The following is a 23873-nucleotide window of genomic DNA, read 5'->3' on the forward strand; positions in this document are numbered from 1 at the left end:
AACAATATAACTATTCTTGTTTTGTCTCCAGTTTGGCTGTTATTTTTCCACTTGTCACTTGAAGTCACTGAGCTATTTATATAAACCCAAGTAACAAGGGAACAAGTATGAAATATGCTTATCTTCTAATGTTAGGATCATCACGACCAATGAACCTCTTGTATTTTCTGACATACTTGGCTATGGCAGATCAGAGATGTCTTTTTACAAAACAGCTTTTGTCAGTGGTCTGATTTTGTTGTTTTGTTTTAAATCAGACTAGCACCCTTCCCCGTGCACTCATATGTTTAAATAACCTTTGTATTCCCTAATTGAGTGTCTTTTAAAGTAATTGCATTCGGAAAAAATATATATCCTTTTTCTAAAGTTAAGAAAACATCCACACCAGCTCATCAGAGTATTGATATTCACTGTATGAAAACCTCTTTAAACACTTTTGTATTCAGTCATAGTTTGATCGTCCTCAAGCCAATTCAATTCACCTGGGACAGAAGTCTTTCTGATTTTATTTTTGGTATTTAACATACTTTACATTGATCTCCTCGAAATGCTATGAAAACAAACAAAAAAAAAAACCCCAATACCATCTCGAGAAAACACATCAGAAATAATTTAGAGAATAGTCCTCTTGGCTGAACAGATTGAACATAAGTATTTTGCTGAATTTCATGTTGTGTTATAAAATAAATTTGAGTCCCAGCAATATATATTCTAGGTTATTTGCCCAGTAGATTAAACAACCATAAATATTGAGTGATTCAACGGAGCCGCCAGCACTGGCTGGAGTGAATAGTATGTTAACAGATACTGGAACCCTAGAAGACACCAGAAAATTGTGCTTAAGTAAGCTTGCTAAATTAAGCTTACTAAATGCTATTTTTCTAAATACTTAAATGACTTATTTTACTAAGGGCTCGCCTGAGGGTTTTCCAATGTGATTAAAACCCCTCACAGGTCACAGACTAATTTGCTAACATGATGGAGAGGAATACTGGGAGCAGCAAGGACCCCTTCCAGGGCATCAGGACCAGACAGCTGCCCTCAGGTAGGCTGCAATAAGACAGGAAAATCACTTCCTATCTTGCTCCAACTGGAGTCTCTCTCTCATCAATAATTTCTTCCGAAAGAAGTATTCTAAACTGTGAGGTAAAAAACCCAAGGATAATTATGTTGTCTCCAACAACCCTCGCAAAAAGTGTTCACATTTTTATGGACTTGGAGAGCGTACTCTCCCTTATTTCTGCTTTCAGGTATCATTCCTTCAGAGAATGCTTTATGGGAAGGTACCGTTAAACTGCGTAACGCTACTAAACATATAACAGTGCTGCTAGTGTTCTTTAGAAGTAATCTATCATATCTTATTTCATTTCATTGGTCTTGTGCAATGAGTCCTGGGCTCAACATTTAACGAAATTGCCCAAAGACACTCTTCCAACCATATGTAATGTACAGTAAGTAACTCTTCTGTAAATTGCCTGGGAACATACTGCAGAACTATTCTCAAGAGAAGAACTAGGGCTGAAATATTTTCTCATGCACCTTACACCCGGGTGACATTCCTCTCTCTCATTCCCAATTTGCCCCTAGCACGAACAAACGGACACTACCCTTTTGCACCCATGTTTGTTTGTGTTTTTTCCTCCTGTTGATATTTATGAGAGCTGTTTCTGATACCCTCGCAGCATCATCTTAATTTTGGCAGAGGTTTCTGTGTGTTCGGCTTCCAAGGGGGGATGGAGAGAGCACAAGCTGTCTCCAGATTGAAGGAATCAATTTTCATTTCTGAAGTCAGACAGGCTTTCATTTATTGCCTATTGACTCCATAGAGAGATAATAATAATGTCGCTGCTTTCAGTGAAAAAGACCATTACCGAGGACAACGCACTCAGTCAAGAAAGATGCCAAATCTCCACTTCCCCAGACCACTCTTCACTCCCTGAGTTACAAGCCGGGCTCTCTCCAGAAGCACCATTTGCTACCTGGCCAGCTCAGTCAGAGTCCCAGGGTGCAAAGAGGGTATTAATCTTTTTGAACACCCATCCAACAAGCAGAAAGAAAATGAGAGAGTGGGCACAAGCCTTCTCCAGAGCCCCACTGCATCAGCAGGCTGAGGAGCTGGCAGAGCAAGCCACTCTCCTCCTGCCAGCCCGAGGAGTCACCATATGTTTGGCCACCACCCATACAGTCAACAGCCCTTGGAAAGAGGCACCAAATCCGTTCAGACTCTTCTCACTAGCACTGATGGACGTCTAGCCTTTTCGGGCCTCAGCCAAGCTTTAAACAGACCATGCCGGAACTGCTGGGCTGGATGAATCAGCTCTTCATTGACAGACTCTCCCCCAGCCCTCATCAGCCTCAGCTGATTCCTACCCAGTCAGGCAACACACACCTGACAAGATTTACCAGTCACAAATTACTACATCCAGCATGGCACCTGTCCCAGAGGATTTATCCAGAAAGGCATGTCTGACATCCAGCTCAGAGTCCCCAAACAGGCTCAGTACCTTCTCTGAGGTACTTAGACCCCGGAGCACAGTTAGGGCAGAGCACTCCTACTCTCCATGGACTGGCCAGGCCTTTTCCCTGCCCTTCCTTTTTCCTTGGAAAATTAGGATAAGAAGCAGCATAGGAAGTGAAGGAGAATAAGTATTTTCTATTTGCTCAATTTTAAATAAAGTTGTTAATGTAATAGTGCCTTTTGGGAGGCTTCCCTGGAGTTTCAGGGAAACAGTATCTATTCTTATTCTTTCACATGCTAATTAAAGTTGACACCGATGATACGTGGTTTGCCATTCTACGGCAGTTTCATTTTCAATGAAACATTACCGTTAAAAACTTACTCTTAACGCGACAGTCTTTCAGAAGTTCTTTTAGTCATGGCAATGATGCCAAAGGTGGGTTGTAAGCAGATGAAAAAAACTACAAACACTCAAAAACCTACATAAATTGTTTGTCATAGTAAAGCTGATGTGCTCGCACTGGGTTGTGCCCTGCCCAGAAAGAGTAGTATCTCTGGTACTTATGAATATGTTTTCTCTTTCAGTATCTGTTTATATTTCAATCCAAAAAAAATTAATAAACTTACTTGCAAAACAGTAGTGCGTTCCGCATAGAGATTTTCATTTTACATTGGAATAACTTCTCGGAAACTAAGGCAAGCACCCCATAGCAGGCACACTCATATGAACGTGATCTTTTTCTTTTTTTTTTTTTTTCCCCTCTTGAACTGGCTGTGAGTAAAGTTTACATGGATACAAGTGGCTAAACTTCGTATTTTAACTTCTGAAGTTTCATTCTCATTTAATTGCCGAATAATCAGGTTGGGTCCTTTCTGACACATTTGAAATATGTGCTTTCTTTTGCCTAAATCTTGTACTTGGACTGCAGTTAATGACGTGTGCATACCTTTTCCATAAAGCAGTTTCCCTGTGGTACGAAGGAATGAGGTAATTTACTCTAACACATGCAAAAATGCGGAACTACCTACGCTGACAAATCTTCACTGTCACTCCGCACAGTTAACTCGAACCGCTGCATGTTCTCTCTGAGTGTTTTCTTGTAGACTTTTGTAAATGATGTTGAAGAAATCTGTGTTGAGTAATACGGAGCATCAGCATGTGCTATTGCTGTCCACCCACGCTGTCAGAAAGCCAGCGAGTTTTCAGTTGTTTACAAACGTTTTCTGTGATGAATCCCTTTGCTATTTCCCATACGAAGTTATGCACTCAAACACGTGCAGCATACACTTTGCTGCTCTAAGTGAGACAAGAGCCACTGGAGACACCTGAATTTTGGTCGCCCTTCAGCACACACCTCTACACTTGTGGTTTTGTTCCATAGATTTTTAAGATCGTACGGCATGGTTGCGATAGCGTAACTTGGTTCCTTAAAGCAGCTCAAATGCCATTCACCTATTGCACCGCTGAAGCGCTCATGCCCAAATTATATTATCTTCCTATAAGATTTTAAAAGTTAAATTCTAGAACTCTCCCTAGACTCAAGGTCAGACGCAAGCTTCCACAACAACAAATAAAACCCCAAACCTGAGAATGTACAGGGGTTTTAGTATCACCCACTGCAATGTTGAAAAGATGATAAATTTATCACTTCACCACAAACATTTTTCTAGTCTGGATACAAACCAACACGTTCTTTTTATTTAGGTGGCCTAATTATCCTAAGAATTTAAGAAAGCCAGATGGGTCAAAACAAGCCCAGGTGGTCTCCAGCCTGCCAATTTACCAGGCTTATGTTTTCATTTTATTTGAATAAAAAACGTCCATCATTCTTTGTCAGAGGTGCACTAAGCTGGTTGTTTGTCATCATTTATATAAAAGCCAACCAGGTTACCTGTCAGTTTGCAAATGTTGTGGATAATAGGCATTACTTGAAGCAGCACAGGCCTGATTAACAAGAAAACTGGAAATTTTTTTAACCTTTTCCTTTCCTTTTCTTCTTGCACAGTACTATATTAATTTGGAAACGGATTTTTTCCACACTCTCACACGCAGGCAGTACCTTCAGCTCATTAGACCACACGATTCTTAGAATTAGCTTTTTCTGGGGTATTGGCAATCAGCTGCCTTACTACCCATCCAGGATTAAATAGAAAGAGTCTGCCCACGATCCAGCCATACATGTAAAATTGATTATCAGGCTCACATGTGCCTCCTTTTCCATTTCACACACGTTTTATAGCAATGCACTTTTAAACATGTAGCAAATCTGTTTATGTGAACAGAGAGCAACCATTTTATTTCAAGACCAGCTGGAGCCTGTGCAAAAGAGACACAAACAAAAATCTCTCTCATCTAGACTTTGCTTATTTTCCTTGTCTTAGCTATTTTTTCTATACGTAATAGTAATTGGATGGTCTGAATTCTCCTTCCGAGATCTAAATATAATCATTGCTGAAGTCTTATCTTTTTAAAGGATAAAGACGCTAAGTTATGCCAAGTTATTATAGCCACAGTACCATATGTGAGAGACTGTTTCATTTTTCCACACACAGCAGAAAGAACACTTCCTTTTAAGGAATAATTCATGGTTTCTACTTAACATTGCCATGGTGACCCTAGGACACTGCCCTACCAGCTGGAAATGAATCTTGCCAAGCGGGGAAATATTGCAACTCAAAAATACCATTTTGCACAGAATAATTTAGCACCTAAAATAAATTAAAAAAATCAAAATTATCACTGTCCATATTTCGTGTAAAAACTCTGTGGACTTTTTGCGCAGAGAGCTCTCCTAAACCACATGGGACAGCATTGGCTTCCCCAGTCCCTTCACTCCCCGTGCTAGGTTTATTTTTTCCCCAAAAAAGCCATTCAGTGTTTCAATGAGATGAAAGGTATTACTATCCCAACTAATAAGAGAAGGCACAAAACAATGAAGGAATTATTTTAATTAAACAAATAGGAGGGAAGTTTACCTCTCACACTATTTTTCATGGCAATTTAAGGCCAAACGCACAAAAGAACATATGTACCTTTTAACATAGCGGGATCTACAGCACTCACACGCTTTCTGTGCAATACACGGGAAGAACACTGCATTTGGCAGGGAACGCCACACCTGAACCAGCCAGCAAGAAAAGCAGACGATGGTGGCATGGATTAAGCCTCCAGCCTACAGGGAGAAACCACCCTCCACGGCCATGTCTGAACCATTTGGGCACCTGTTACTGGCAGAGCAGCCCTAAGGCGCCGAGTTCAGACTCCATCACCCAAACAGATCCTGCAGATCCCTGTGCTCCATGCCCTCACAGCTGCTTTCTCAGCAATTCTCAAACTACAACAGTTGCATGTTCACCATGACCAAGAGCGCAGGTCTGCAGCAACCGATGCCAACCAAAGCCCAGGCTACGCTATACTGGGGACCCCCCCCTGCAGCAGCACACGTCAGCACGAGCAAGCCATTAGTTTTCAGCCAGACCGCCTCCTGGAGCCGTTCCACACTAGCCTTGTCGGAGCAACAGCGGCAGCAAAGAGCACAGGCAGGAATGCCCAGGGAGAAGATGGGAGGGCAGCATACCGCACTTGGGTTGAAGGCAAAAGTTTTAACGAAAGGCTAAAGCTAAAAGTTTTTTTTTTTTTAAACAACAAAACAAACAAACAACCCACCACGATCAATTCAATTTTGGGGGCAAGAGCTTATGACAATTCTTCCTCACAAAATACAAGTATATGAAAGTAGGGTGGGTGCCTTTATCATCACCGGAGCTACGAGAAACCCCAGCTTCAAATCTCTTTCTCTTCCCAGGAAGCTTCAACTTCTCCAAACCACTAGCCTACCATACAAGTTCCATTTTTACCACTGAAGCCGCTGTCTTTGTTTAACGTTTAACACACATAGTTTCTGCCCCAGAGAGAAAAGAAACAAATGAGCATTGAGGGGTGACGGCCTGGGAGGGCAGACAATTGCTTCCCAGTGCCTGTCCCAGTGCGCAGCTCTCTTTTTCCTCTTCCTGTGTTTTCTCTGGGGTCTGATCTTGCGTGCCCGTTCAGACAGGCAAACCTCCGCACCACTGAGGCCCTCAAATGAGTTAGGCAACAGATTGCTTGCCCCCCCCTCCATTATTTAGGCATTGACAGACTTTGATGTGACCAGGCACAAGTATTTTCCACATCCAGAGAATTTAACGTAGCATTTCCATGGGAACATATGCAGTCAATCACCCGTCTGTCAAGAGTCATTGGCAATGCTATAAGTCACAGACATAAACTCAACCAACAAGTAGCCATCCATGTTTCGAGATTCTACATCTAGGATTTAGACGGTAAAAATTATGTTAGGTGAACTAATGGTTTATTTAAGAGATTTTGTAGCTCTAAAACTTAACATGCTTAAAAATCTTTTTCTTCACGAGTCTCACTCCGGTCATGCAGCTTTTCTCTGTGACTTCGTGAACTCCTGAAGCTTACCTGGCACTAACTGTGTGCGGTCATTACAAGGATAAAAGTCCTTCAAGGAATATCTAGGTTATCTACAAGGGGTGCTCTTGATTCAGTATGGAGCGCTTTCTTCTCTTGAATCAGTACTACACCAAAGTCGTGAGATGAAACTGGATGCACGGTGATGCTTTAAACGCTTCGTGTAAGCTGTAAAACCGTTTGTACAGTCATTTCTCACTGTATTTCCCACGGTGCTATTTGGGCAAGAGGTGGAAGTATGTGTGCACTGGTCAAATTTCAGCTTAGGTTATTACCCATTTCTGCCAGAGTCTCCCTTGGGTTTTAATTAAACAAGGAATTATTCACCGATTCTGTTGTAAATAGTTTTTACAGTACGGTTTAAACTGTTCCTGTGCGTCTCTTTGGAGAGGCTCTTTTTTCAGTAGTGGGTTAAATGATCCCAGAATATTTATTGGGTTTTGTTTTGTTTTAAGTGCTCATTTATGATTCTACAGCTCCAAGATGTAAAGTGCAATAGGGTTGCTAATTATTGATATTTTTTATAGATTGAAGTTACAATATTATCACTTCCTTTTTTTTTTTTATTTCTATAAACTGTGTTACAGAATATGTTGCGCGACAAGCTGTATGTGCTGTTAGAGTCCGGATACACTTCCAGGCACAATTTCACCCCATTCTGTAACAGTCTGCATCTAACTAAACAAGAGAGAGCTCTTTTTGCACTTGTTTAAAGCAACTTGAACTAACCTCCATGTATCCGCCTTCCTGACAAGGTTTAAACACAAGATCTTCCTCATAAATCCAGACTTTTCTTTATTTTTAAGCTCGCAGGCAAACTTTGGCTTCTTATCCTAGTCTAGGTGCTGCAGTATGGAAAGTTTATGTTTCATGTATGCAGCTGAAAATTGAGGGTTTTTTTCAAGTCTTCTAATCTTTGGAAACATCAGACATTCTCCGCAGGCTGCAGAGAAGAGGAGGAAATTAAATTTCCTGACATTTTCTATGAATTTCAATTTTTCATTAAAAAAAAGATAGGAAACTGTAAAGGTTAAATATTTTGTGGTAGCTCTTGTTTGCTTTCTATTGCTGTTTTTAAACCGAGTAACTATAAACACGAGCAGGGTGTAGAATGCAACAAAGACATTATTGACAGCCACATCCTCCACATCCTCTCAATGTGTTTATCCTAATGGACAAGGAATACTAAAGTGCGATGCAGTGGTTACAGAAATACTTTAAACACAAATTAAATAAGCGGTCAAACAACCCACGATCTCTGGATCGTTATTGCAGTACACTTTTGAGTTTATCCATTTCAGAAGTGACTAAAAAAGAAAACATACGTGGAGTCTGGAGAAAAATAGTGGTTGAGCATCCATTAATTAAGCTTTGCATTTCTTCAAAAGCCTTACTAATTTCATCTATGATTAATATTTGCTGACTTTCATGACCTTTTCTATCTTTTTGGCTTCAAGGATAAAACTGTGCCAAGCATTTGTAAAAGTGCTAGCCAAGTAGTCTTCTGGACAGGAAAATTACACTCATGTTTGGTGTTTAAAACATACCACCCACCCCTAACCCTCTATTAGTTGTCCAAATGTTGCAAATCCAGATTTTTTAATTTTATTCTTTTTTTAAAAAAAATCTATGTAACAACAGTTTTCCCTGTTTCCCTATTCTTCGTATAGAACAGATTCGGTGCTAAGGGGTTTTTTATACCTGTACACAGACACATAGATAATTTCTCTCTTTTATAAGGGAAGCCTGAGAAAAAGATGGCCTCTAAGCAGAGTAGGATTAAGACAGAGTTTTCCCTCATCTACCACAATCTACAGATATTTTAGCAAGCTTCCTATCAATAATAAATGCAGCTCAGACTCTGATACGTTTGAGACAGAATCTAAGTAAACATTTTTGCTCCTGGAGACTGGTCTTATAACAGGTCTCTTTACAAGATAAGATTCTTGCAGCAACGCACATACCAAATACTATTACTGTGTGTTGGTACAGAGATCCCATCTAGGAAAACCTCACGTATTTTACGATATTTGGATGTCTGGCGCTACCAGAGAAATTCATTGCAATCTGTTTTTGCTAGAAAGCCTCCTCCGCAAACAATGGCTCTTTAAATCATTGAGACTATCCATGCAGACGTGGGCCAATGGGCACAAACTGATTTCAGGATTTTAAATTTGAAACAGGTCGGTAATCCCTAGTGGATGATGTGACTGTGAAAATGGAGCTTATCAGGCTGCCCCGCAAATCCGCAGACAGCACAAACCAGTCCGAGCCTGAAGGTCTAATATTTCCTCTTCTAGGAAGGGGAAGAAATATCTACCTGCATTTCTTTATAAAGGATGAACCTGCACCACATGAACAGGAGTTTCACTTTCAGCTGCTGATTTTGTAACAGGCAACAGTGGTTTTTCCATGTCAATGGAAAAACCAAAATAATTTCCAAGCTTAACAGCTACCGTCAAACCACCGTGTTGTGCTCTTTCAACATCAACAAGAGCAGGGCAGCTCCGGGGAGGGGGGCAGGGGACAGGCCAGGACCTGAGGGCAATCCCAGCAGAGGCAGCACCCTCACTTGAAGAAGTGCCATCCTACAGTACCTGAACGCAGCAGGTTGAGCCAGTTGCTGGTAGTGGGACCCATCAACAGTACCCAACACGGCAAGGTGACAAGCCAGGATGAGGGTCTATCGGAGGACTCCAGTCAGCGGCGGTTGGAAATGGGGTTGGAGACACTGTTATAAAGTAAGTCCCACACCCATCTAGCCACCCAAGGGTAGGGACTCATACAACAGCTGAATGGCCCAGGCTGAGCTTAAATGAGCTCCTGAGCCATTGGGGTGAGTGGGAGGAGGGTGGGACCCAGGTGAGGCTGACTGGGGCCGTTAAGACGTATTAGTGTGAAGGAACGGGAAAAACAGAGAAAAGGTTTTCAAATATTTGACAAATGAGATGTAACAACTTCTTCTTTCAGTAAGAGAAGTTAGTTCAATGAGGCTGAGGTCTCGGCATTTCAAAGGTGCTGGAACAACTCTCCAAAACAGAAACAGAGCCTCGACTGTTAGAGGATCTTCTTGCGCTGATAAGGGAACTCCCTTAAATGTGTAAGTCATATTGACAAAATGACGTTTAGATTATTGTTTCACCTGCATTATCATTTCTGCCAGTACGGATACTTGGTTAGAAATCTGAGGTCCTGCTATGTCTAACCAGCGTGGCTCTACTCATGAGCTCCTGAAGTGTAAACAAGTTGAGAATCTTTTTATTATTCAGGTGTCAACTAACGTCTACGTATCTACAAATGCCACTGCTACAGCACTGTGAAACCAACTATGAGATTAAAGTTCCCTTACACATAGACCAAATAAAACTTATGCAGACATTTTGGCTTTGTTATGTAACATTAAACAGGATTTTTCTATGTCTAGCATTCAAAAATATTCTTCAGGGTACTTTACAAGTGCAATTCTCCAGAATAAAGGTATACACCAGTTTTTCTGCCCAGGTTCACTTGGATTATTTCAACAGTTTTTCACACTTCTGGCAAAAAATACACACTATAAAGAATATGCATCTGCAGCTCTGAATAAAACCCCAAAATATCAGTCTTTCTGGCCATCTCTGAGTAACTTAACACTCTCCTGAAATGAGCATCAGGAGTCCTGAACCCACACGTGTTTCTCACCTGTAAAATCAGTTTGTTTACTAGTACAAAAATCTCCCTCTGTGTGACAGGCTAACCAAAAATGCTTTGGGGGGAAAAAAAAAAAAAAAAAAAAAAAAGGGACCCCAGTGACTTTTATCTGAGAAATACAAGTTACAGCACCCTGCACTGGTGACGTTACTCAGTTTTCAGTGAGCTAGCTGCAGTACAGCAGTACAGGGAGAAACCCCGCTACGGAAGGATGGGATTCGGCGAGAGCCAGTGTACCTGCAGGATGGCTCTTTCCTAGGGAGTTCAAGTACCTCCGCGCTGCTTTGCAAATACCAGACAGACACGCTTAAAACAGAGGCCAAATATAGCTATAATCAGCTGCTTTCCTCCCAGGTGCAACATTCCTTTTATTTTGGTATCATTTACAAGGAGAAACCAGTCAATCGCAATTTTTTTTTTTATTTACATAATTTGAGAATTCAGCTGGAGGTCAGAAAAGCTGATTTTATTGCTGACTTTCAAGTCTACACCGCGCACCTCAACTGGCTTTGCAGCGTAACCATAGCAGAACAGATTTACAGTTTTTTGCCGAGATAACATTGGAAGTCCCATCACTGAATTCCGTGATTTGTTCACCTGGGAAAACGCTTACTTGTAAAAGAGAGGAAGACCCCAGTTTGCAATAATCCATTAATTAAATGGGAAAATGACTCTATAGACCAAAAAGCATCAAAATAAAAAGGACATTTTAGGCTTCATGGGAGTTGACAACTCTTTATTATAAGAATGAAACATTGCAACAAGGTGTTGGATCATTTATTAAAACTAATGCTTGCATAACTTTTCAGTGGTTTGAATTCGTATTTGTAACATTTGAGAAATAATAAGGGGAAGCAATATCCCTCCTGTTTTGTTTTTTAACATACCTGTGTGGCAAGAATGATGGAAGTTTGACAAGGGTGGTACCATCTATATACATTTAGGAAAACATGCTTGCTGTGGGTGTACAAAAATAAAATTTATTTGTTAAATTACACATAAATATAAGGTACAAATGTATTTTTAAAATACAGATAAAGATAATCACACTTGCATTGTGTACATATGAAAATACAGTATTTTAATATTCAACATACACAGACACATTTATGATAAATGCAACTAGTTGGCAACGCCAGTTCTTCTCAGTCTCTTTTTTGTTCCTTTTTTTTTTTTTTCCCCCTTCCAGTTTTCCATAAACATGGAAAAATAGGCTTTTGAAACAATTAGTTCTGCCGGACATCTTGCAGCAGCTTGTTAATTTCTGCCACCAGCTCACTGGCATCCATGAGTTCGTGTTTACCATCACTGAGGTGGTTGAGCACGTTGTCAAAATCATCTTCTTCGTAATTCTCTGGGATCTCCTCCATGGCTGGCAGCCACTTGGAGGAAGGCTGCGCGCTCGAGTGAGTCCCCAGAGCGGGCCCGTTGTTGGCAGGATTTTGGAAATGCGTGCTGGCTGCCCAGGCTGCCACCCCCGGCGGATAATTTACAGTTTTGGCTGGCAAATGTCCCTTCCTGCGCTCCAACGAGTTGGAGCGATCCATCTCGTTGCACTCCGTGTAGGCATCTAGCGAGGGAGGCAGGAGGCGCTGGAAGACGCTGCTCATTTCGGAGAGGAGAGAGGAGGTGCAGGCGTCCCCTGACTCCTCCTCGCTCTGGCAGTCTTTACCAAACGTCGAAAAGCTCTTCTTCTTCTCGCTGGCGTCAGCGGGCTGTGGATCTTCCTCGAGGCCCTGCTGCTGCTGCTGCTGCTGCTGCTGCAGCTGCTGCTGGGGCGACTGGAACTCCTCCCCAGGGATGAACATGTTACTTCGGTAATCGGAGGAGGGAGAGGGCAACGGCGGCATCCAGCACTGGTCGGAGTGCCCCAGAACCCTGCACTCCTCCGTGCACAGCCGCATCGCTGCAAGAGAGAAAAGAGGAGAGTGAGCATCCCCCTCCTCTTGCAGATATCGCTTAGATTCGCAGGGACTAACACAAGGACTGAACTTCTCCAAAGATGTTCAAATCTGGTGTCTGGGTTTACTTTCTGGAGCAACTCTGCTGTGAGGACAGGCTGAGAGAGTTGGGGTTGTTCAGCCCAGAGAAGAGAAGGCTTCGGGGAGACCTTATAGCCCCATCCAGTACTTAAAAGGGGCTACAAGAAAGATGGGGAGGGACTCCTTATCAGCGAATGGAGACATAGGACAAAGGATAGTGGTTTTAAACAGAAAGACGGGAGATTTAGACTAGATATTAGCAAGAAATTCTTTCCTGTGAGGGTGGTGAGACGCTGGAACAGGTTGCCCGGAGAAGCTGTGGATGCCCCAGCCCTGGAGGTGGCCAAGGCCAGGCTGGATGGGGCTTTGAGCAGCCTGGTCTAGTGGGAGGTGTCCCTGCCCAGGGCAGGGGGTTGGAACTAGATGGTCTTTAAGGTCCCTTCCAACCTGAGCCATTCTGTGATGCTATGATTCTGTGTGCAGGAAGGTAGCAAATAGAAATGGCCTGGATCGAAACGTACTTACATTTCTGAACGGTCTCAAAAAATCAGAATGATAAATGCAGAACATGCAAGACAGTAACATGACCTCTTAACTAGGCTTGAAGATAAACATGTAAATCCCAGGTGTAAAACTAGCACTTGTGACTTAAAGCCATTTGCTCCCTCTGTTCAGTGCTGTTTCATAAAACAAATACAAAATAAAATGAAGGAGTTTCTGCCTCCAAGCATTTACTTATGTTTTAGTGAAGTCTTACATAGGTAATTAGAGAAGCATATAAAAGTAATAAAGTGGGAATAAATGGACAAGGAAAATAAAGAAGAAAGAAGGAAAATGTGCAGAGGGACCTCCCTCTCCATGAACACACCTCCTTTTGATCTGACAGTGAGGTGTACGTTGAATACGAGGTGACCCACTACCATATTACCTTTTTAACTGAATCAGTTAAATTTTAACCCAGTTGTTACCTAGGGCTCAACTCATACCCCATACGACTCCCGTGTTTATGCTGGAGTTACTCTGGGGTGCACTTGCAGCTCCGTAGCTCAGGTTACTGGAGCTCTGGCTCAGGCTTTGGCACAAGGGGGGCTCTAACCCCCAAGGTGGGCATCCAGGCCAGCCAGGAGGGCTGAAGAGCAGAAGACAAGAGAGCTGCTCTTTCAGCTGCTTGGTCTCAGCGGCGGCTCTCGGGGAGAAGCAATACAATGGGGTCAGTGACTGCATCCCCGGGAGCTGCGCTGGTCCGAACTGGCCCACTGCAAGAGTCCCCCGCAAACTGAAGCAGCCTGGGAAAAGTCCCTGGAAGCAGAGCCACGCCAGGCCCTATTTGACAGACCTGCAAAGAGGGGTGTGCCAGGAGAGAGGCCAAATTTTCCTCTCCAAAGTGAACCAGCTCTGTTGGACACGAAGCCTCGGCTGATGCTGGGCACCGCCTGGGTGCCTGGCAGACCTGCTGGAAAAGACCCAGGTGCCGCTGGGGCTGCTAACTTGAATTTGAGTCACGTAATTCAAAAGAAAATTTTCAGAAATGCCGGACTCTTTGCGTTATGCATATTTTGACCATAAGAAACTTCTGCCCTAATCCCTTACCAATTAACGGTTAGATTAGCCCACGCAGAATAGAGCTTCTTTTTCTTACTCCTTATATACTGAATACGTAAGAAATGTTTGCAGTCATGCTCTGTAAGTCTTCCTCGCTTTCTCATCACGTTTCCCATCTGGCTCTGGACCCGCTCAGTTTATGAAAAAAACTTTTTGCAATGGTGTAAGCAGAACCAAACGGAATAATTTGAGCTCAGGACGTATCAGTGATTGATAAAGTCCTACTCTCACACTGTCAGCGTTATTTATCTCTGCGCTTTACACAGCCTATCATTTTGTTTGCTTTCCTAATGCCCTTTCCATTCCTCTGAGAATAAACTTTCTCTGTGTTTTACACGTGACAGTATGAATTTCTTCAAGAATACAAGTCCAGGCTGCAGGCTGGATGCTGCACAAGCTATTGCAAAGGGCCTGCTGATCCAGTGAGCTTCGAACAAACGAAGCAACCTAGAAAACATCAGGGGCTGAAGTTTTGATACGAGTGGCTGAAATGCCTTCAAGTGCTTTGTTCCCACGTATGAAAAGCACGCGTGTGCTGTTTTACATAAAACGCCTAGGAGTCAGCAAGGAGAAAAGATATCTAAGTGATCCATGGGGCTTGGACCAGCTCTCAGCTCATCCCAGAAGGGGAGGATTACTCTTCTAATTAAGATGACTCCTGTAAATTAATGGGAGACTTTCGATGGTCTAGCATAGGAGTGAGGGTTGGCTTATTCTGAGTTTTGTTACTGATGTTATCAGGATTGGGTTTGGTATAAGATAATAAATGCTGACATTCCTGAACATAAGGACAAAAGATACTCTGAGGAAATGAACGGTGTCACGGCCTGTCCTTAAACCAGGAATAAGTAAAAAAAGCCCAGATGCACAACAGCATTTATTTGTTTTTCCCCAGAACTTAAAAGCTTATTGGCTGGGATTTAAAAAGTGGGAGAGAAAGAAACAAGCCTTTCAAGGACAGTTATTTAACTTTCTGATCATGTCAATTTTGAAGTTTCGAGGCGCTGGCTCCATTCCTGTCCAGTGCCACCTTAAAGGGACAAACTGAAAGGACTTTTCTCAAAGCACTTTGCCTGTGTCTGGACTGACAATGCAGAGACCTTTCAAAAACGGAGAACAGGAAACCTCCGGGAAGTTTTCTTTTCCTTTTGATTTGTTTGGACTGCTGATCAATTCAGGTCCCATCTGAACAGGTTCAGCATACTTATCTGATGGATTAAGACCACGCAGAGCGGCAAGCGGACGCCTGGGTGAGATTAAATGCCCGCCTGGATAGCCCAACCCAGTTCCGTCTGCACTCAGCAGGCGTTTTCCTTACTTGGGAGGCGATTGGACGGGTACTTTTGGAAATCCTACCCCTGTTTAGAGACTGAATTGCAAGAGCTGAAAATGAGTCATGGGCGTTTCAGCTAGCCATGAAGGCAACCGGTCCCGCCTGCTGGCAGCCCCCCAGCTGCCCACCGGGAAGGGGGCAGCTCTTCCTCGGCAGCCGCGGGGCTGGATGCCAGTGCAAACACCATTGCACTTGAAGTTCCCCCGGCAACTGAGAGCTCCGGCAGGTCCCTCCCTGCCTCCTTCCTAACCACAGGGGAGAGCCAGACATGCCTCACGCTAGCGGGCAGAGGAGTAAGGAGTAGGAGCTGGGGGAGACGAGGATAAAAATATACTAGGACTCCAGTTTAAGGATTCTGAAAAAATAGTAATTTTTTCAAGGTGTCTGGTTTTGAAACGCTGGGTACCTAAGACTAAATTGAGGAGGTAAGTGAATGCCTGGGTAGGTGACAACACCACCAAGTCCGGAGCAAAATACACAAAGAAAATTTTAAAGTCAAAATGTGTAAGAAGAATAAATCAAACTTTTGGGGTTTACTCTTGCCTAGCGTAACAGCATATTTCTTAAGGTGAAATGCACCAAGGTCAGGTGCAATCCCCTCACCGGTGTTTTCTGTGGCAGCAGAGGGAAGGGGCTGCGGCTCCTCTCCTCCAGCCCCGGCAGCACGTGGGGGTCCCTGCAGGAGGGCGCGTGTGCTGCACCACCCCACAGAGCAATCTGCCCCCGAGTGTAAAACGACTTTACTGAACTTTTTAAGTTTACGCGCTTGGTTCAGTGAACCATACTGAAATTATCCAGCCCTGTCGGTTATACAGAGAAAACCGAATATGATCCGAAATAAGCACAAGATCTAGGATGCAACCAGTGGCTGTATAATTACTAAAGTAAGTACAAAATTTTCATACCTGTACTTAGCGTGATTTCCCACAGCCTCTTTTATTCAACTTATAACTGGGCATAAAATTTAGCAGTGTTACTTCATACATATGAATACGTACGTGTGTGTTTATCTTACTTTCACTCGCCCTTTTCTGGCTTTTTGTCTTTTCTGCCCTGTGTCCCTGAATGGCACCTCTTCAGCTCTTTCTTCCAGGGTTGCAAGATTTAAAATCTGGGACGTGTTTATATCCTTCCCTTGCCACTCAACTTCATTTTTCAGTGGGAAAAAAATACACTTTTCTTTCTTCTCCACCCATATTTCTAGACCACTTTCACAATCCATTTCTGAACGGGAGAAGTTTGTGTGGTACAGATCAAACCCACTGTGGAAAACGTATCTCCCAAATTATAGTTCAGTGTATTTTTAACAAACCACAACCGCCTAGCATTGCAAAAACATCCACCCAGTCATTAAAAGTCTAAGGACGTGGAGCAGATCGTGCTTTTGGAGGGAATTTGGAGCCAGCTCATGATGATGTGAGTAGTAGAAAAAAGTAGGCATCGCTCTGGGCAGATTTTCAGTTGTGTCTGAGGTTTCATTTTACTAGGTATGTGAAGGCTTCGGCTCAATATTTAACATGAAGCAGAGTAAAAAGGAAGGAAACACAGGACTTGAAAGCTAAAGAATTTTTGCTTTCTCAGTAGTAGCTTTATCAAAGTGACAGCCAGGCAGCACTGTAAATAAACTGTTTCGGCTTCCATTGTGCTCTTACCTGCAGGAATTCTCCCATCTGTAAGGAAAAGGTCACTGAATCCTTCCCCAAGAAGTCTGTCAATCGGAGACTCTCTCCCCAAATCATAATCACTGTCTCCAGCTTCACTATCACCCCGGCCGCTGTCTTTCAAGCTGAATTTATCCATATCTTGTAGGGCATATCTGTAAAGAGAATTGTGGTGATCCTGGAATTACATTATCTCACGTATGTTGCGTTCTGCTTTTTGATTAAAAATACATATTTTCTGATACATGTACAGGCATGCGCAGCAGAACAGTCCAGATCCTTACCTGTAGCTTCTGGAATACTTGTTTCCTCGAAAACTTGGCCTTGGTTGATACTGGCCCTGGTGAAGCATCGAGAGAAGTTGAGAAACCTGCTAAAGAAAAGGTGAAGACACTGATTCCTTGAAATGAAACCTCAAATTCTTAGTTTTAAAAGCACTAGTTCACTTCTCAGGTTTGTTTGTTGGGTGGTTGTTTTTTTTTTTTTCCTTTAAAGTTTAATTAAATCAAATTCCTGCACATACATAATGCAGTACAACAGACTATTTTGTAGTGTAGTGTCTGCCACAGGAAGCATCTGAAGACTCTGTACAATGAGGAAACACACTGCTGTTCATTAGCCTCTGAACTCATAATCATTAATTCATTAACAAGTAAAACAAGTAATTAAACAGAGGTGGAGTTTTGTTTTGTTTTAGTAGATTAGAATTAACCCTTTACCATTCCGGGATCCAAATTCAAAATAAAAAGCCATTGCTCTGCCTGTAAGGAGTTACCGGGACACAGCTCTCATTTAAGCCATTCCACGGCATTTGCAGTAAAAACTCGGCTAGGTAGGCTCGAAGTTTGAGATAGAGCATGTATACATATGAGATACACTACGATCATATGTTGTTACAACAGCTGTACTTAAACCCTGTCAGTGTTTAACCTTTTAGTTCTCCATCCCCATTCATGAAAGAATTCCCTGTACTGTTTCCGTATATAAACCCTCTGGCACTCGTTCTTAAACTGAGCTATACGGAGGGAAAGGGAAGGCAAGGAGGAAAGGAAGAAAAAGCAGTAAACCAGAGCAGAACACTCTCTATGCTACACTCTGCTTTTTCGACCTCACAGGGAAGCACCAAGAAATAACTCTTCTCAAGAACCGATTTAATCCTGTTCCCTGTGGTAATGGATTCAGTTGATATTGGAGGAAAACTGCAAAGCTGTGACATCTAGAGAGAAACCCGTAACACATTCCCATCGGGCACGGATCTAATTGCCCGTTGCTCTCACAGGTTGCATGCGGAGCACCTCCGTGCGCCCAAGCGAATGCATGTGTGAATGGATGTGCAAAACCGAGGTATGGACCTTACCTCAACAGCTGGAGTAGCATGGGTGAGTTCCAGGGAGAAATTTTCGGGCACGTGGTTAGAGGAGATTGTCACCAGGCTGTTGAGCGATTGGTGGCTGTGGTGGCTCTGCCGGCTGCTCATTTGTCCCCTTTCCAGGGTCGGAGATGACGACGGAGAAGCTCTGTGGTGAGATCTGATGGGTAAGGTGCCATTAACTGTCGGCACTAATGTAATGTCCCCTTTGTGGATCTGTCGTGAGGGTCTTTTTGGGTGGTGCTGGTAGGTCGATTCTGCCACGCGACAGTTGTAGGACCTGGTGTCCTTTTTCTCCCGATTACATCTTGTAGCAAAGATAACCATAATGACCAACAACACGGCACATATCGATCCTAAAGATATTATTGTTATCATGGAGACGTCCAGGGAGGGCTGGCTTACCAAAGTTGCCTCTGTGCTTGAAAATGAATAAACATACTCAAAAACAGTACATTTCAGAAGTGCTTTAGTACTAAGCTGAGGACTGCCTTTGTCCTGGACTATCACAAAAAACTCCCATTGTTTTGCTGGAACGGATTCAACGCTCACGTTGATAGAGATGTCACAGGTTTTGGGATCCATCACAAAGATGCTGTTTTCCTTGTCAGCTGCTATGGAGCAGCTGAGTTCAGAGTTCATACCAGAGTCTCTATCTGTAGCCCTTATCCTGGTGACAAGAAAGCCAATTCCAGCATCCTTAGGGATGGAGATTTCTGCTGTGCTGTTGCGTAGCGCTGGCCCCACAATGACAGGAGCGTTGTCGTTTTCGTCAATGATGGTTAGAACAACTGTGGTATTGCTAACAAGCTGCTGACTCCCTCCATCCCTAGCTTGAACCATAAAGGCAATCTGGTTTACTTCTTCATGATCGAAGGTTCGCAGGGCATAGATGGCCCCATTGGAGGGATCGATGGTCACATAGGTGGTTACAGAACTTCCCAAAATATAGCTCTCCAAAATAGTGTAGGTCACCTGCCCGTTGTCGCCTAGATCTGGGTCTGTGGCTGTGACTGATGTGATGTACGCTCCCGGAGAGTTATTTTCCAAGATAACAACTTCATATCTGTTTGTCTGGAAGCGGGGTGGGTTGTCATTTTCATCACTGATTTGGACAGTAAAGTGTTTCACTGTGGAGAGACTCGGCGTTCCCTTGTCCTCCGCTATTACAGTCAAGCTGTATTCAGATCTCTTTTCCCTATCTAGAGTGGCATTAGTCAAGATTAAATAGTTGTTTTCATAAGTCTTTTGAAGTTTAAAGTGGCCGTGTCCATGAAGCTTGCAAACTATCTCTCCATTCACTCCAGAGTCCTTGTCTTGCACTCTGACCAGGGCAACAAAAGTGTCCAGGGGTGACCCTTCAGAAATGTAAGCCACCTCTTCTTTCTCCGGGGACATCAGGTTTAAGTTAATTTCGGGTCTGTTGTCATTCACATCCACAATTTTAATTATAATTTTGCAGTGAGCTGGAATAGAATTTGGCCCCAGGTCTTGAGCCTGAGCATCAATTTCATACGATTTGGTTACTTCGTAGTCCACTTGCTTCAGGAGGGTCAGATGTCCCTTTTCTGAATCTATCTTAAAAGTCTCTATAATTTTGGCAGACACATGACTACTAAAAGAGTACACGACTTTACCATTAGCGCCCTCATCTGGATCAGTAGCATTGAGGTCTATGAGCAACGTCCCAATCGGGGAATTTTCTAAGAGTTGGATTATATATGACTGTTGCTCAAAAACAGGGCTGTTGTCATTGGAATCAGAAATGCTGATTTTCAGGAGGGATGATCCAGATCTCTGAGGCACCCCTTTATCCGAAGCAGTCAGCTGGAGTTCGTAACTCGACTTCAACTCCCGGTCCAGCTCTTTAACCACGATCAGCTCTGCATACTTAGCACCGTCAGTCCTGGTTCTCACCTCGATACTAAAAAAATCATTTGCAGAAAGGGAGTAAGTGTGAAGGGAGTTGTCCCCTACGTCGGGATCAAAAGCGCTGTCCAAAGGGATCCGGGTTCCGACAGCCGCGCTCTCTGATATTTCAATAGGGATAAGAGCTCTGGAAAACTGGGGAGAGTTGTCATTAATGTCCAGCACTTCAACTTCAACATGGAAAAGCTGCAGATGTTCAGTGGGCAGAGTGATCACATCAAACTCTATGGAGCAGTTTAAGTTCTTCTGGCAGAGTTGTTCCCGGTCAATTTTAGCTCCTATGCTGATTTCTCCATTATCCTCACGGACTACAAGCAAGGGAGACTTCCCCCTCTGCATGGCTCGAAAGCGAACCGAGGAAGGGTTAGGCATTTTCAATAGAACATCAGCCACATCCTCCGACAGTCTGGCAATTACTGATCCAACTCTCTGCTCCTCATAAATCCTGTATTTCAAATTCTTGCCCAGCACAGCCTTATTGAAAGATACTATCATCAGTGCAAAAATGAATATAAAGTGCATTTTATTGCCGAGGTGGTGCATTTGTAAGTTTTTGCAATTCATTTCTCCAAAGCAAGTTAAAAAGCAATTACTTCCACTTCCTCCGGTACCTTAAACCCAGCGCTCATCTGGTCCTTTAAAACTTGAAAACACCTTTTCTAGTCAGCCAAGTATCAATATCGTACCCGATCAGAAAAAAAGAGGGAAAAAAAAAAAAAAAGGAAAAAACTTTTTCTCTGTTTTTATACACACCGTGCCAGGGCATCCACACACGATCTGTACGCAATCCCGCTCTCTCATTTGACTCCCCGCTCCTCTTCCAGGCTGAAACGTGTCCGGGCAACCGGCTCCTCTCCCGCCGCCGGCATTCAGGGAGGGCCGGGATGCAGCCGCCGGGATCCGCAGCCTCTCCTCCCTCCTCCCGCCGAGCTCCTCTCGCCTTCCCTCTCCCTCCTCCTCGCCGCCAGAATGAAAACCCCTCGCTCGCCGGCTCCAGCCTAAAATCCTCCGCAACTTGGCTCCAACTCCTCAAGACAAAGCCTTTTTTTTTTTTTTTCTCTGTTGGGTGTGTGGTTTTGGGTTGGTTTTTTTTTTTTAGTGGGTTGTTTTTTTGTTTTTTTTGGTTTTTTTGTTTTTTTTTTTTGCCCGGCATGTGGAACCCCGTCCAGCCAATCAGCCCGCCCCGCCCCCGCCGGGGACAAGCGCGGCCGCCCCGCAGCCCTGCGCGGCCGCGGAGAGGGGCGGGCGGGGGGCGGAGGAGGCGGGGGGGGAGGCTCCTCCGTCAGCCCCCGCTCGCCGACCGTGTGCCGCCGCCAACGGGGGGGGGGGGGCGGAAAGGGGAGGGAAGCACACAAATGACTAAAAGGCAACTTTAAATCAACTTCTCCCCCCCCATTTTCAGGGCACTTTCAAGCGCGTGGTTTTTTTTTTTGTGATTTTCATTCCTCCCCTTCCTGCCGGGAAAAACCGCCTAATTTACATACTTTTAGGTTGCCTTGTTTAACTAACTGGGATCTTTTTAGCGCGTTTGCTTAGTAAAGGACCGGGGGGGAGGGGGGAGGCTCTCTCTAACCATGCCTCAAGAGCGTCTTCTTGCTGCTTATTTACCCATTACCTGCTTTTTCCTCAACATCTGCGCTCCTGCCTGGAGCACGGGCAGATCTCCTTCGTTCCTTGAAGTCTCTCCCTCCTCCTTCCCCAGCCGGTCGCATTTTGCGCGCTCCTGTCCTTCCCCCGGCTCCCGCTCGCCGCGTTCCTGGCCCCAGCGCAGCTGCCTTTGCCCCAACTTGGTTCGTGCGTGTGTGCGGTTGCCTCTCTGGGTTCCTCCGCTTTTTTATTTGCTGTTTCCAGTGGTTCTTCAGAAGACCTTTTTCCTCCTAGTTGAAAAAGCCCTTCGTGCTTCACCATGACAATTTGTGCTGAGTACACCTCCCACATGCCAAGCGTTTTAAAGAGAAAGAAGCCACAGGGTAGATTAAGTGTTCGGAAAGTGACAATTGCCTCGCCTCCTTGCTGTTGCCGAAAACTGTTTTCACGTTTACACTGCAACACCTTTGCACACCCCCCCACCCCCCCCAATCTTATGGCTGAGTCGACGGTGTATTTTGGGTGCACTAGCAATGCTATAGGTCATGTGAGCTTCAGGCTGCACCCGGGTCACAGAGCCTGATGTGTTCTTCTCGTTTCAAATGTCTCTATTTATGATGTGATTTCTATTTCCTCTTCTTTTCATTTGCTTTTTAAGTTTACCATTTTAGCCGCAGCCTCGCCGTGCTTTTCGGTGTTTTTCTGCTAACTTTGCCCATTTGTTTATCGGCGTTGCCCATAATCATACCATCACTCTCTTTTATTGCTCCTTTCCTATTCCCCGCCGTGTCCAAAAATGTAAAAAGTAAATCTCTCATTCTCCCAATTTACTTACTCTCAGCAAAGCAAAGTCACTAAGAAGGTTCTTGCTGAAAAAGCAAGCAGAGGAGGCTCAGCGTGAACTCTCCTTCTTTTTAAGCATTCAAAAGCATTTTATAAGCCATTGTCTCTTTTTTCTTCACAAACCAGCGCCGTGTGGCAAATTGTGCAGAATAGAAATGCCCATAATGAATGTATTTAGTACTGGGTCACGCTGATGAACATTCTGCCCCCATGAATAATACTGTTTTACAAGTTTGCAGCCCTTTCAAATTGCTGATCTCCAAACCCTATAGGCAAACTAGAAAAGCTAACACAAGCAACTGGGACTTTAGAAACCCATAGCCATCTGGCCTAAATCTCTAACAATCCAAGCCAATAATTATATCAATTCAGGCTTTAGTGAACCCCTTTGCAAACACCAAAAGAGCAAAGAAAGGAATTAGTGGCCATTCTAAGTTCTGGTGGAGAGAATTCAAAGATAATCTAATTCCATTAGTTCATAGACAGCTTTTTTTGCAGCGCTGATAAATCTTCCTAAAACATTTTTCCAAAACACCAGCGTAAACTCTTTTCTGACGATAATTGGGGAAATAGGTTCAATTAAATGCTGTTCTTATATGTCAATAAAGAGTATTTTGTTGATAAAAGGAGTCACTGCCCCTTTACATGAGCAGTACAGGAGATGAATAATTCATAGTAGAAATAATTTCACTGCTTAAAAACTAAACTATCATATACTCTCTTAAATGATAACGTGTTCTTCCAAGTAACTGTTTAGTACATTTAGATATGAAGAATTTGCTTTATGCAATTCTTATCACTTTCCAAATAGTAATTCCACTTCATCACATCAGTCTTTCTGAGAGGCGTGCTCTGTATATTAATAGATAGCAGGGTACCTACAGATAGGAGTTACAGCACCTCTTTTTTTTTTTTTTTTTTTTCCCTTTTTGAATTTATTTT

General features: G+C 43.5%; 1 protein-coding gene across 2 annotated transcripts; it reads right to left on the minus strand.

The window, feature by feature from the left end:
* Nucleotides 1-11346: 11346 nt before the first annotated feature.
* Nucleotides 11347-21645, minus strand: PCDH18 (protocadherin 18). Of its 2 annotated transcripts, none has more exons than XM_054203845.1 (4): nucleotides 18561-21645; nucleotides 17488-17576; nucleotides 17195-17358; nucleotides 11347-12531 (listed from the first exon to the last, which is right to left on the minus strand). In XM_054203845.1, exons 1-4 carry the CDS (start codon nucleotides 21063-21065, stop codon nucleotides 11852-11854), a joined length of 3438 nt encoding a protein of 1145 aa, XP_054059820.1. In that variant the 5' UTR covers nucleotides 21066-21645; the 3' UTR covers nucleotides 11347-11851. The 2 variants fall into 2 exon arrangements, with proteins under 2 accessions (XP_054059820.1, XP_054059821.1); XM_054203846.1 differs by having other exon boundaries at nucleotides 17488-17573; nucleotides 18561-21644.
* Between the last annotated feature and the right edge of the window lie 2228 nt (nucleotides 21646-23873).

The sequence above is a fragment of the Rissa tridactyla genome, chromosome 5 (genome assembly GCF_028500815.1).
Source record: "Rissa tridactyla isolate bRisTri1 chromosome 5, bRisTri1.patW.cur.20221130, whole genome shotgun sequence".
Taxonomy (NCBI): Eukaryota; Metazoa; Chordata; class Aves; order Charadriiformes; family Laridae; genus Rissa; species Rissa tridactyla.